A 15,086-nucleotide genomic window follows, 5' to 3' on the forward strand; every position below is an offset into this window, starting at 1 on the left:
CAATATAATTAATGGCACCATAATCAGTAAAACTGAAGCCCAATCCTAAAATTAGGTAAATCAAACAAACAACAGACTTCAAAATGGTCATAATGTCAGCAATAAAGGTGGAATAGAAAGCACCCTCTCTTTTCTATTTATATACATACACTGTTTGTCTCTCATTATCACCCTGTTATTATGAAATATTTTCAATCTCTGCAATACCATTTAAACTCAGTCTGAAACTTGGTTCCCCTTTTTTTGTGAAATCATGTGATCCAGCTTGATAAATGTGCGACAATTGAGTTATACTAGCCTGACACAAATAGAGGTTACAAAGGGTGATCAAATTACTTTGACATCATCTGTATGCTCTTAGAGATTATAAAATCTCCAAGGCCCTGCTGCTTTGTGGTGAGTGTTATTTTGTGATTGCATTTTTTATTTGTATGTATTTATAACCAGTTATAAGAAAATAAATAAAATAAGATAAAAGAAAAAAGAAACTTTATAATATATAAAACTTTATAATATAACTTTAAAAGAGTTATTTTTAGGTCTTCTAGCTTAATTCAAATGAGGAATTGTAACATATGTAATGTACATCAATGTAGCCATTAATAATTTTTTTTCAAAACACCACAGATGGCATTTTACAATGCATTAAGAACATGGAGTACTTTTTAATGTATACTTTTTTAAAAACTTTTTTAATATGTGGCTGTCTCAATATTCTCATATCAAATTTTGGTGACTGGATTTGAAAAACTAGTTTTTTGTTACATAACATTCATCAGAACTATAATATCCATACATAATATCCATGAGAACTACATTATTTTAATATTCATTCATTGTCAAAATGTTTTAACATATACTGCTAAACATTTATAAGCTAGGCCATACATTTTTAATCTTTGCTTGTAAAATCTATGAATATATAAAAATATATATAAAATAGATTGTGCAATTTAGTTATTAAGGAGGATGTGAAAGAGATTTAGTTTTTCAGACAGTTCTTTTCCTTTTTTGTTTTCTTTTTTCAGTTGCACAATGACATCGTTAGATTGCAAAATAGTTGAAGTCTGGTTTTTTTCCACTGTCTAAACAGCAAAGAAAAGTAAAGAGATGTATGACAAAAGTAATGCTTCATGTAAGAGAGTAAGATGTAATATGTAAGATAGTGCTTCCTGTAAAATTATTTCTTCAGCAAGTATACTGCATTTTAAGATATTTGGGCTAGAAAGAAGGGTAACAGATAACAGATTACTTCCACTGTGTTTGAGAAGGGGAAAAAAAGAGAGAGAATACCTAAAATCATACTATTCAAAATCACTAGCCAGTTACAAAACAACTTCTATTTTCTAACTGTATTACTTGTTATTTCTATAAACATGTGTCATGGAAACAAACAAAGCAATTTGTGGCAACAAAGATGCTAAAACATTAGAGCTATATGTAAGCCATTTGTTATGTTTTGCCATATTCACATTATTAATAAATGCATGGAGGCAAATTGAGAGCAGGAAAAAGCATAAGCAATATTAACGTTTTTTAATGGAAAATGAGAAATTGGCAGTCTCATTTGTGTTCAGAAGTACATTAAATCACTGTGCTGGAGCAAGATGCCAGGCAGTCATAAAAAAAAAAACTACAAATATAATAACTGCTTTTTCCTCGGACGGCTGAAAAGCACATTTAGGAGCCAGAAGCAATTAGCCCCTGCAATTCGTGAATTCTCTGTAAGGCGAGTGCTGAGAAGTGAAGGCCTTTATGGGAACCAGTGATAAGAAAAGAATTGAGTGTAACTTCAATAGTCACATCTTTCTAACATTCACACATGCATACAAACACAACCAGTGGAGGAAGCATTTTCTGTCTCGAACAGGGGTTATGTGAGTTGGAGTGCCCCAGTTGTACCTTACTGGGGACTAAAAAAAATTATAAAATAAAATTACTATAGCTTGCTTTATCATGTGTGGTTGACTTCTTTACCATTATTCAATACCCCGCTTAATAGAGTCAAGCACATCCACTATTCCACTTTTTTATTCTATCATAAAATAAGATATATCACCCAGATTAATTGGGTTGTATGGCTAAAGGACTGATGGTGGAGCGAGAAAAGCACCAGTATATGAGAGCAGGTCGGAGCATGTTGCTCAACAAGTTGACATTTCCTGCTCCAGTTGGCCCCTGTGACTCAGGATAGAGCTAACGTTACACCATGAAACAGGAGATATAGAAGAAAAAACACGCAGAAGAAAAAAAGAGGAATGATCAGCTAGTTAGTCTAATTTTGTGTTTTCTCTCTCTCTCCCTTTTTTAGAAAGATTACCCTGTGTAACAGAAATGGTAACAAAGGAATCTTACTTACATGTTTTCATCCTGTTCTGAGAAACCCCATCTATGGTGCGTATGTGCATTTTTATTCATGTTCATTTGTCAGGTTTTTAAGTTAGGAGTCACATAATAACTTCTGTATTTCAGTAGCAGTGTTCCAGCTATGGAACAAAGAAAAATAACAATTTTGCTGAGGTTTAAGTAGCAACTTTTCTTTTTCTTTTTTTTTTATGTGATAATGTGTTTTCAGACAGGTTGCTATTCAGACAGGTGCATCAGTTTTATGGAGAATTTACATATTAGAAGTGAAGTAATGACAGTAATGTGGAGAATATAGTAAATGACAGAGCAATTAATTTTGGTTGTCTTACAGATTCTTTACATCATGGCTCTACATTGGCCCACAGTACATACTGTGCTTTGGACTATTCTGTATTTGTTCACAAAAAGTAAGAGAACAGATGTTTTTTTTCTTTTTCATACATTTGAGGCTAGTCATCCATGGGCTTTGTTGAAAAATATTATCTGCCTCTGTAAGATGAAGAACATTTATTCTCAAATGATTAAAGCCACTCATTAAATCATTAAAAACATTCAGAGATTTGGGATATAAAAAAAAAAAAATCATTCTTGTAATACGTATTTCTATTTGTGTGTGTGTGTGTGTGTGTGTGTGTGTGTGTGTGTGTGTGTCAGGGGGGAATGTCTATATTGGTCACTGTGTTTTAATCATAATGATTAGTATATTTATCGGTAATCCAGCTGGTAAAATGAAAGATACTTTTACAAGCAGTCTTGTGGCATTTCATCATGTATTTTGAAATAGGCCAGTTGTCGAGAAGATTGATTGCAATGCTGTGTTTCACAAGACTTAGGGTGGGAACAGTAGCTAACTCTATTGTTAAAGCATGATATCTACTTTCATATCTGTGTATACATTTAGTATGGATGTTTTAAATCATCAATATTAATACTTTCTATTGATTTGTGGAAAAGTTTCATATGTGTCTTTCTTATATGGTATTCCCTAAAGACATCAGAGCGTCACCATGTGCTGAGGTAAACAGTTCGTCAACAGTGGTTCCTTTTGGCTCAGCAGTCACCGCTTCCTGTTACATCAAAGAAGAGTGTTCACTCACAAAAACCCAGGATTTTCTCATTAAGTGGAAGAAAAATGCTAACTTTATACCCAGTCGTAAACGCAGTCAGAATGTATATGAAATCCTCATCTCTAACTTCACTGACATGCAAGCTGTGCTGGAATGTTGTATCTGCTTATCTGATCACTGCCAGGTGGTAGATGCCGTGGAGATCAGAACAGCATGTAAGGACTTTTACTCTGTGCCTAATTATATATTATATGTATATATAATTACTATATCGGGGAGAGATGGTACAATGGTAACCTTTTTTAGTTTGAGCTAAATAACTCAGTGATGATTTAAATTACATATTTCACACTTCCCACATAACATCATGCATATATTTTCTTCTTTTATCATGTGCCAGTTTACTAATATCATCAGCGAGGACTGTCCAATTTCACTGAAACCAAAAGGAGGTGTTACAACTGTAACATTGCGTGAGTCAATTACCACCACTCAGAAAGAACTGTAAATTTACATGCACATCAGAAAAAAAATCAACAAACCAACATATATTTACCATATGATATAGATTTGAGGGTGGCTTGAAAAATATTACTGAATTACAAGAGATAAGTGAATGTCCATTACACACAAGTGGACAAGCCCAAACAGAACAATCACACATTTTAAAGATGCATGAAATGGAGTGACAATGCAGGGCTCATAAAGACATTCTTTGTTTTCCTTCTTTTCTCATTATACAATCGTAAACCTGATTACTATGGTATGGTAGCCTATATGGTTATAGTGGTATTGATATAAATCTATGATTTTTAAGGAATAACATGTGCTTTATGTGCTCTGCATAGATTGCAATTCATTATTACTGTGAGCATCTTAAAAGATTGAGACGTAAAATTACATCTCAGTGCTGACACCTTTTACTGCAATCTGAGACATCCCTGAAGCAAGATGCTATACAATTATGATGTGTCACAACTGTACTTTAGGTCACACACATGCTTTCTTACCTTTTTTGCATGCATAAACCGTGAAAACAATCCTAATATTTAGTGTAAAGATAAATTTACGTAACTGCACAGATTTCAGTTTTTGAACATTCAAGGAAAATAATATTAGAAAAATATTTCTAATATTTTCGGGGGGGGGGGGGGGGGGGGATCTATATGGCACAAATATTTCCAGCAAGATTTTTTTTCAGATAGACACAGAGAAGTGATGCATCTGCCCATTAAGAAGCTGCAGTTAAATGTGTGCATTTAGAGAAAGCAAGATGTTACAGTTACATTGTGTTACAATTGTGCCAGCTCTCCCCTATTTACTCATGTGACCTGCACTGAGTTAAACATTTTAAATTGAGAACAGAATGTTGATACAGTGTTCATTTAAAATATTACTTTATTTATGTTGCCCATTTCATGAATATCAACATTTTTGGAAATGCTTATTACTGTTCTGCTATCCATGTAACTTAATAAGAAGCTGCTAAGGGAAATTGTGGCAAAGAAGTTTCAGATTCGTTTTATTATGCACTTTTTTATTATATAGTGCAATTTCATGAAGATGTCCCTCATTATAATCCCTGTTAATAATCCTGTTTATTTTTAAAGATCCTCCACCTGTCCCACAGAACCTGACTTGCCTATTAAAGCTTAATGAACCTGCTACTCTGCTGTGTACATGGGAACCTGGTCAAAAAACTTCAGTCATTCCAACAAACTACACTCTGTACACAGAAATCAGGTATCTGTATGAAGTACCCAATTTTTATTACTAACACTGCCACTGATCATAATATAACTCATATTGAGATTTTTTTAACAGTAGCAATGATTGATGACCTATGTTTGTTTTATTTAGAGATACATCGAGTCCATTACAAAGGTTCACCTATGTTCCACCACCTGAGGAGCATTTCTACAATGTTCCACGTGGCGGCTTCATTTTGTTTCATGAAATGCAAGTTTATGTGGTAGCAATGAATGCCCTTGGCCAGGCTACATCTAACCTCCTAGTGGTGGATCCTATGAAAACAGGTTAGAAATGGACTTCTGTACACTATACAAAGGAACAGAAAAGGGGCACAGGACAACAGGTTAAAGAGGTCACAAAGGGACTTCTTTGTGCAATAAATCAGAATGTTTAGCCTAGCATTAACTGTTTCATGTGGTTTCATCAGTTGTAAACATAGTCAAGAACTTTCTATGTCATGTGTACCCTTTATAGCTAAGCTGGATGCTCCAGTAATTCAAGGAATTGGAACACAAACATTTGGATGCCTTGAATACAAATGGAGTCTCTCACATACTCAGAATTGGATAAAAAAGGCCTTGTATATAGAGATCAGATTTAAACCTGTGAATAGCAAGATTTTCCAAAAAGAGCAGGTAATGTATCTTTGCACTAATTCTTTGTAACTGTTTCCATATTGTTTTGACTATTTTTAAATACCTCTACACTGATTCCACACAAGAATCCCCTCCAGCACCATGAAAATATCACAAAATGGGTGCTCAGCAGTATTCTAGAAACCCATATGAAAAAAAGAAAAAAAAACACTGGGAAATATAATTAAGTGGAAAACTTGAAATCACCTCTTTTCTTAAGATTTTAATTAGAATAAAATGTTTTTTCTGCATTTTTGCCTGATGTGTTCATTTAATTCTTTTCAACAGTTGATTCATAAACCTGATCGCAAATGTAAGGTGTGTGGTCTGCTTCATGGCATGAGCTACGAATTACAGATGAGGGTAAGGTATCAGAGCAGCAACCCATGGAGCGAGTGGAGTAATGCTACAGTGGCTACTACACCCATGAAAGGTATATGCAATTCAATTTTACCTGTGTTGCTTAATTTGTTTTTAACATCCTGTAAATGACAAATTATACAGCTACCTGTCCATAGCATGTGCTAATGTAATTAGCTTGACACTTATTTCAGATGTGTGGACTTTGTGAAATTTTAGTCTGAATTCAGACCAGAAAGTGCAAAGTTATTGTGATAGCTGGGTATAATTTAAATTGTCTAGCCTGGGTCTAATCCTTACAGTTTATTCATCATATCTTCATTCTATTTAGAAATATAGTTATGTTCTTGATGCAGTGGCTTTTCCTAGCATCGACTTGCATTAAGAACATGAACAGAACATTACAGATTAATGAATATACAGTTCAGTCAGCTTTACCAGAACCTGGACCTAAATTCATGGTGCTTGAAAGGCCAAAAAAAATAATAATCTGCCATTGAAAATATTCACTGCTAATCTTGGGTCCACATTTACTATCAGATCTTGAAAACTCAAATAGAATAAATAACATGTAGAATAGTTTTAAGCAGAAAATTCAGCAATTACATTCACATTGTTGAAAAGTGTTTACATTCATGGAAAACATCTTGGGAGCCTTAATTTAACACATTTCTTTAAGTCAAAGGAAAGTGCAAAGGGTGCACTGAAGTACGTAGTAGTGGCTTCTGAAAAATGTTTTTCTTTCTGTAAATGCAACAAGCAAGAAAACTTTTTTTTTAGGTTTGTATTTTTATGACAAATGAACTAATGGAAATGAATTACTGGAAATAAAATCCTGTAAATCCACTGACAGTGAAATTTGTCCCATTCACCTATTGCTAAGCAAACAACTTAAACATGCCAAGGAGCAATAAAAGTAAGATCACTGTTTCCCTTGGTTCATATGCAAGTAAATGAGAAAAGCAAGAAATTTAAGTTTAAATTAATCTCAGGATTATTTTACATTTATTCTTGGCTGATTTAAAGTTATACAAAAATGTGTTGTTTAATTTTACCTAGCTGGCACCTACTTGGTGTAATCCTTATGAATATATTTTTCAAACAAATGTTAATGAATGTAATTAGCTATTTATAGATTTTGAATGTGATCAAGGTGGAAACTTTTTTTTCCAGCCTAGTGCTATAAACACAACATGTAATTTTGGATGCAATGCTATTATTCTGCAGCCTGAAATTCCTGTCTTGTGATTTTTTTAATTGGAATTTTTAATACCTGAATTTCAAACAGGTGATTTTGACCTCATATATTCAAGCATTTATGATTTTCAGTGAAAATATTCAATAGAAAAAATTGACATGTTTTTTGAGCACAAGTGTAGATCCAGGTTCTGTTTAAACTCTACAAATGAAAGGTAGTCATATTGTCTCTTCAGAAATTGCTTATGACTTATATATTCATAAATGTCCCTCTTTGGGCTTATCAAATTCGCACATATCTTTCTTACTGTAAATTATGTAGAGTGCAGTCTATGAAGTGATGAGAACAACCTATGTAATAGTGTCTCTAAAAGCTTTATTTAATCACCAGTGCAACTAAAAGACCTAATGTGGTCTCTTTCAGCTCCCACTGGTCGGCTACACACATGGCTGAAGCCACAGAAGACAGAAAGCAGGAGTCAGACAGTAGACCTCTTCTGGAAGGTGAGAACTCAACAAATACAACACCTCACAAGCTGTGAGAGATTGGTTAATAGAGATGAGATCTTTCTGTACTCATCGATTTTTAGCAACTATCAGTTGCTTATAGAGAGTGTGCACGTGACATCACGAGGTCACGTGATATTTGTTTATCTGCCATCTTGGACGGCATGGCCGCGCATAGAACTTAGACAAACCCGTTCTAATTATCAAGTGTGTGGGAGTAGATCTTTCGAGAATGGTTATATCTTGTTCAGCATTTGGTTGTACCAATAGACAGGGCCAAAAGGAGGGCCTGTCATTTTATAGATTCCCCGCAGACGAGGAGAGACGCGCAAAATGGGTGTCCGCTGTGCGAAGAGAAAACTGGTACCCCAGTTCTACCAGCCGAATTTGTAGTGAACACTTCATATCAGGTAGGTGTAATCTTCTAATTCAATACTCCTAGTACATCTGCTAAGTTGATTTTCGGATTGAATGATAACTGCATACTTAGAAACTAGACAGAACAGTGTTTGTGGCCGTCAGTCCGCTTGATCTCTAACGTTTAAAATGGCTATGCCTAGCCCTACTACCCTGGCCTAGTCTATGACAATGTTTTATCTTTTTGGCTCATATATGCCTTTGAAAGGCCAATCCATAGTAGGGATGGCGAAAACTTAAAAAAATCTTGACCGACCACCGAGCCTCATTAGCCGGTTAAAGTCGGGTAACCTATGAGTTTAAATAGGGATGCAAACGGTGCGCCTTTTGGCGGATGCGCCTTTTTCACGGCTGAATCGTGCAGATCCGATTTTTTTTTTTTTAGGGGGGGCGTTGGAGTGTCTGAATAATTTCATCAGAGTAAATTCTGTATTAAAATTACTAAATAAGCAAATGCTGTTACAGTCCATGAAACATAGGAAGTATGAGAAGAAAACAGTAAATCAGAAAGCTGCGCACGTTTTTGCGGAAGCTGCGCAAAGGTGCGCAGCTTTCTGATTTACTGTTTTCTTCTCATATCTGGAACTGAGTTTAGATTTCGAACATTCTTACGATAAAACGTCCTGCATAGTCTCTTTATGATAAACGTCTTAATGCCACTTACCCGTGAGGTTATCAAGTAGACATTCTTCTTCGGAACCTTCCAGAGGTATAGTTGGGATACCCATCCCACAACAAAATATTTATAAGCTTCTAGGCTCTTGTAAGCTTTGAGGGCTTTGCCAGTGTAACACGAGTCACGATTAACAAGAAAATTGTAAATGTCGTGGTAGGCCAGATCGGGCAAATCGCCGGCACCGCAGCTCCGAATTTCCCTGAACAAAGATTGCGGCAAGTTGTACGGATCTGCAATCCCCAACCTGGAACACTTTTCCATGTAATGCTGTCTCACGTCACCTTCAAGATGCTGAACAAACTTAGACAAGTTATCGCATGATGTAGATGGGGTATTTTCCGAATTTTCTTGGGGATTACTCCCTGGATCCATTACGCTCACGCAAGGTAAACAATACTGATGCCGTCCAATATGGCGGAGTACACACGTGCGGGTCACGTGACTGCACATCCTCTATAGGCTTTTAGTAGCTGCAGTGATATTGACTCCTATATCAGTGGTGTGATTATGGTATTGCTAAACTGTAGAAACAACCTTGTATGGTTGAACTATTTAATGTCATTACTCTTTGGCTATTCTCTGCGTTCACGTCACACTTTGCTCTCTCAGCCATCTTTCCAGTTCCGTGCCAACAGCATGAATGTGCTTTACACCGTATCACTAATGGGAGAATTCACAAAGAAGGAAGAAACTGTATGTGTCACAGATCAGCAACACTGTTCTTTCCAGATGAATGCAAAGGTCAGGAAGGTCGTCCTAACTGCCATGAATGAAGTAGGGAAATCCCCCCCTAGTGAAATGCGAGTGTGCATACGAACAGGTAGTGACACCATTCAGACACAGAGCTCTTTGTGAAGCTAGCATTCATATTATAATGATGAAAGCCATTTTGTATAGCCAAGCATTTCAAGTGTATCAGTGTTGATTTTGTATGATTTTCAGGAATGGCTCCTGTCCGTTTTCTGATAATATATCCACAATCTGAAGATTCATTGCTGGCCAAATGGAAAAGCCCAGATACATCAGTGATTAGAGCTTATGTGGTGGAGTGGAAACCATGGGGAATGACTCTAGATCATGTCTCTTTTGATATTGTGGACAGAAATCAGACCAGCTTTTTAATATCAAGTACAGTGAAAATTCAAATCATCATCTTGGTGTTTTCTCTAAATATCAGTGAATGTTTATAAATGTTAAAATGAACTGTATCTTTGTTTCCAAATTAGGTCTTGAACCTTACATGCCTTATGAAATTTCAGTGTATCCAAAGTATGAATGTGGTGTTGGTCAGCCCTCCAGCACTGTGGCATACACAAAACAAAAAGGTTAATTTTCACCTGAAAACGTCATCTTGACAATGATACTAGACTTCCCTCTAGTGGTCTTTCCATGAGTTCATGCCAAACATTAGTCTATTTGCTGCTGCTGCTACTACTACTACTACTACTACTAATAATAATAATAATAATAATAATAATAATAATAATAATAAACAATGATCTGCTCTAATAATGGCTGTTCTTCCTGATCACAGCCCCCTCCATATCTCCAGAATTGGAGATTGGAAAGATCATGCCTTCTTTTGTTGAACTTTTCTGGAATGAAATCCCATTGCCCCAGAGGAATGGAATCATTACTGGCTATAGGATTTTCTACAGTGATGAGAAAAACAATACAGGAGGTAGGCTATATAAAATCGCTATGCAATTGCATTTTGCTTAATAAAAATGCTTATTCCGTTAATTCTCATTTGTCCTTCTCATGCAGTTATAGACACTGAAAGGACAAACAGACAAGTAGTGCTTAAAGATCTCTATCCTTTAACCAACTACAAACTCTTCCTCATGACTAGCACACATGGTGGCAGTGTGAATGGGTCCATTGTCACAGTGAAAACTGCATCTATTGGTAATGATTACAGATTACAGATTATAGAATAATAACAAGGCTGTCCATAAATTCATGTTTTGCTTTTGTATTCTTTTCAGATGCCTTTGAGATAGTTCTGATTGTCATTCCAGCATGTGTTGGATTAGCACTTTTCTTCTTTGGTGTGTTTACCTGTTTTATCAAACAAAAATGGTGAGTCTCCATAAAAAGCATATTGCTTAATTTGTTGTTTAATTGGAAGAACTACTTCAGAGTACTCCACTGTTTGTTCTTTAAAGGATGAAGAAGTATGTGTGGCCAGTGATTCCAGACCCCGCCAACAGCAATATTAAAAAGTGGACAATAGCTGATTCTCTGGAAGTATGTCCAGTTTGTTTTTGCAATGCAACATAGCATGAAGAAGCAACTTTATTCTATTACAAATTCATTTTCTTGGTGTAAATGGTGTAGGTCTAATGCAAAAAAATACAAAACTACTTAAATCATATATCTCAAGTAATTTCATTGCATGTTCTTATGATGAACTATGCCAAGATTATCTGTATTTTTTTGCCTGTTCTCATATTCTTAGATACTAATGTAGTATTTTCAAAAATTGCTCTACATTTGTATATTTATAACTGTTATGTAAGGAATAAAACATTACAGAGTGTAATCTTATAGGTAAAGTATTTTCTTATGACAATATGTCCCAAGGGTTTAATCCTCTTATACTACAGCAGTTTGTTTCAAATTTATAGAAGGAGTCTCTGGTATTAGTGTTTTGTAACAATCGAGAAGGTTTCTACCACAGTGAAGTCTTCAGAACAGAGTACAGGAACTAATTTGTCTTGCGCACATTCCATAGCATGAAATGTAACTATAAATGGTTAAAAAGAATTGTGTGTCATTCATTAATAATTTTAAAATTGTAATAATTGGCAAATGTTATGGTCTAAGAGGAATAATCCACCTTTGGGGTTCAGTAAACGGATTACATGTCCCTCGTGTTGATTATTTTCCTATAACACTACATTTGTATTTTATTCCTTATTCATCGTACAGTTAAATACATTAATGTTATTCAATATATCTGTAATGTAGACAATGATTTGTGACTTTTTTTTCCTCCAAAGTGCATGCCACGCTTCAAAGAGGACAAGGACCCTGTGCTGGTGTATCTCTCTCATGTTAGTCTTCTGAGTCTGCCTGAGAAAGAGTTGTCAAAAGGAGACGAGAACGTCAAGAACAGCAATTGGCCATATAATGGCAAAAGTGTTGATGCAGGCCATGATGATGCATCCCATGATTCTGAATCCTTTGACTCAGAGCAACAGAATGAGTCTGTGCCTTATGCTACAGTTGTCTTTGCTGGGCCATATCGACACCAGCCTGTGCCTCCACCAGTTTACTTGCGCTCAGAGTCCACACAACCCCTACTGGGGGAGGAAGAACCTTCTAGTCCTCGTCCATATGAAAAAATGACCACCCAGGTCAATCTTCCTGATGTGGACCACTTTTCAACATTTCATAAGATATTAGGTGCTGAAGAAGAAAAAGCTTCACTTTGGGTGGATTTTCCTATGCTCAGGTCTTTGGAAGCGAACAGTAAGACTTAAATGCAATCTGTACATTCATACACAGCCAGAAAATGGTGTGGTTATGAAACTGGTTACATTTTTCCTCAGTTTGGAGCTAAGGTGGAATACAATGACTATGTTGTAATCTTTTTGTAACAGAGACATACATAGTCATATATTGCAGCAGTCTGTGACATTGTGGTCCTATTCCTTAGCACTTAATAATATGAGGGAACCAGTAGGGTGTAAAAGAAAAACTATTAACATTCACCACCATATTATTCACATGGTAATGTCTGTTAGTAATAGATACATGAGTAAAGTGCTAAGTAAGATTTGGTTAGGTAGCCAAATTGCAGCAAAAGACTATCTCTATCACCATTAAAATATTGTCACTTTTGTACATGACTAACATGATTGGCTAAGTCATTCAATCTGTCCATGTACTGACCTATAAAATGTGATTTAATGATTTAATAATCCAAATTAATTTTGACTGAAGAATAAATTAGTCTTCCCACTGTGGCATGCTGAGAAATGGAAGCATAATTTAAACTAGGCATTTCATGATTTAGGCATTATACTTGATTGAGTTTGTGGGTACTCTGTGCCTCCTTTTTTTTGTGCAGCATTGTTTTGTCACACTTTATATTCTAAGACTCCACTAAAATATCAAATTCAGCCAATCTTGACAGTCAGTGGTGCCAAATGGATAGTGAGGTAGAATGGCAACATGTAGGAGACAATGTGATAGGATGTAAAATAATACTGCACATTTTTCTTAATATTTTTAATACTTGACATTGAAAAAATTATAATTTGTGAAAGAAATAACTATTCACAGAATGCATTATAGTGTCTTATAAATGTGGTTTTATATGTTCTATCTCAAAGAACTACAAGTAACAACACTTTTTTCCAGCTGCGACAGCTGTGAACAGTTGGCTCTGAAAATATTTACCTGCTTGTCCTTCTAGGTCTTATTGTAGTCTTTGACTCAGTACAGTACACTTGCTTTTACTCCTTTGGCTGATGCGCTTTCTTCAAAGCAACTTACAATTGAGACAGGATACAAATTATGCACTTAGGGGTTAAGGGCTTTGCTGAAGGACCCAACAGTGGCAGCGTGGATGAACCAGAATTTGAAATCATAAATCAAACAGTTTCCCAAAGTCTTAACCACTGAGACACCACCACAGCCAGACAACAATGGACCATGATATTATGTGACATAGGTTTGAAAAATGTAGTGTATGTGATTGATTATCAGTTACTCAATGTAAATAATTTTTTTAACTATTTTCTACAACTTTATATTTTGTATAAAGTTAACATATGGTGCTAATCAAGGCTCTGTACTAGGGCCTTTTCTGATTTCAGTCTATTTCTGATTTCATCTGCTATTATGGAATAAATATCCATTGTTGTGCTAATGATATACAATTACTGTATGTTGTTGTTTTTTTTTCTGTTAAGCCAGATGAATGTGTAAAAGATATTGGAGTCATTGTTTTGTTTGTTTTTGTTTTTGTTTTACTCATGATATTCATTTTCTTAGAATTAATGCTAAGACTAATACTTCCTGTTAGCATAAATGGTTTATCACTCTAATATGTAAGTGTGACATAATACTTCCTGTTTATTAAATTCTTAGGATGCATATCTGTTTTTTGTCAATTAGAGTAAAAATGGTCATGGGGGAGTGGGGAATCAATATTTGAGATTCAGATACTGTAAGTCAGTGGATGTCCAAAGGCCAAATGGGGCCTGCAGGCAGATGTTAACTGGTCCACGGCTTCTACTGATTCATATTATGTAAAACTACCTTGTGAGACTTATCTAGTACAAAGGCTAGATAAATAAAGTTGAGTTGAGTTCAGACTGGTTAAACTTATCTTGCTCTAGACTTGGAAAACAGTTTGAAATAGCCTATTGATTCTTTTGAGTAATCAATATTTCTCATACTCAGTAAACTGAAAAATAAACCACAAGTTGTCTATTTTTCAAGTATATCAGTCCCTTGACCAGCCTACCATCTCACTCATATGACCCCTATAGGTGTACCAGTCCTTGTCCATTTCTGGACATGAAGATTTCAGTGGTGAAGAATAAAATACTTAATTTTGGGTGGATTTCCTTATTCCCAGATGTTTGGAAATTAAGGACATTCACAGTCAAATTAATGTCTGCATTTCACATAACTGTTATAAAAAGGTGCAGTTGTGAAATACAAATAGTGCTGTATTTTTGCTCATTTCAAATCAATGTAGGAAACTTTTATAGAGCAAGTATTTATGCAGCATACATAATTGTGTAGCTTTTGATAAGTTTTTGAGATGTTTTCATTTGAGAAATTATCAATATTTCTCATACCCAGTGAGTTGAAAAATAAGTTGCTTGTTTTTGTAGTCAATCAGTATAATGGTGTACAGAACAGTAACACATATGCTATGAACAACCAATTCAAGTTAAGTCCAAGTCCCTCTCATGCCAAAAGCTGGTCTTCCCAGGCAGTCTCCTGTCCCAGTACTAACCAGCTCTTTGAGGCATATGGGTGCGACACCAATCTCCTTTTTGATAGCCCTCGGCCTCTCGCCTATACAGCTAGGGTTACAGTGGGGGGCTAGTCCTCTGGTAACCGCAAGAGTTTGACTTCCCC

At 35.5% G+C, this 15,086-nt stretch overlaps 1 protein-coding gene across 1 annotated transcript; it reads left to right on the plus strand.

The window, feature by feature from the left end:
- Nucleotides 1-286: 286 nt before the first annotated feature.
- On the plus strand, nucleotides 287-14,339 carry csf3r (colony stimulating factor 3 receptor). The gene is made up of 17 exons (XM_060922178.1): nucleotides 287-396; nucleotides 2,312-2,394; nucleotides 2,699-2,774; nucleotides 3,359-3,649; nucleotides 5,045-5,177; nucleotides 5,295-5,470; nucleotides 5,661-5,821; nucleotides 6,110-6,254; nucleotides 7,803-7,882; nucleotides 9,588-9,798; nucleotides 9,921-10,106; nucleotides 10,205-10,303; nucleotides 10,513-10,659; nucleotides 10,746-10,886; nucleotides 10,967-11,060; nucleotides 11,147-11,228; nucleotides 11,984-14,339. Exons 2-17 carry the CDS (start codon nucleotides 2,392-2,394, stop codon nucleotides 12,464-12,466), a joined length of 2,508 nt encoding a protein of 835 aa, XP_060778161.1. The 5' UTR covers nucleotides 287-396; nucleotides 2,312-2,391; the 3' UTR covers nucleotides 12,467-14,339.
- Nucleotides 14,340-15,086: the final 747 nt, after the last annotated feature.

This window comes from Neoarius graeffei, chromosome 5 (genome assembly GCF_027579695.1).
Source record: "Neoarius graeffei isolate fNeoGra1 chromosome 5, fNeoGra1.pri, whole genome shotgun sequence".
Classification (NCBI taxonomy): Eukaryota; Metazoa; Chordata; class Actinopteri; order Siluriformes; family Ariidae; genus Neoarius; species Neoarius graeffei.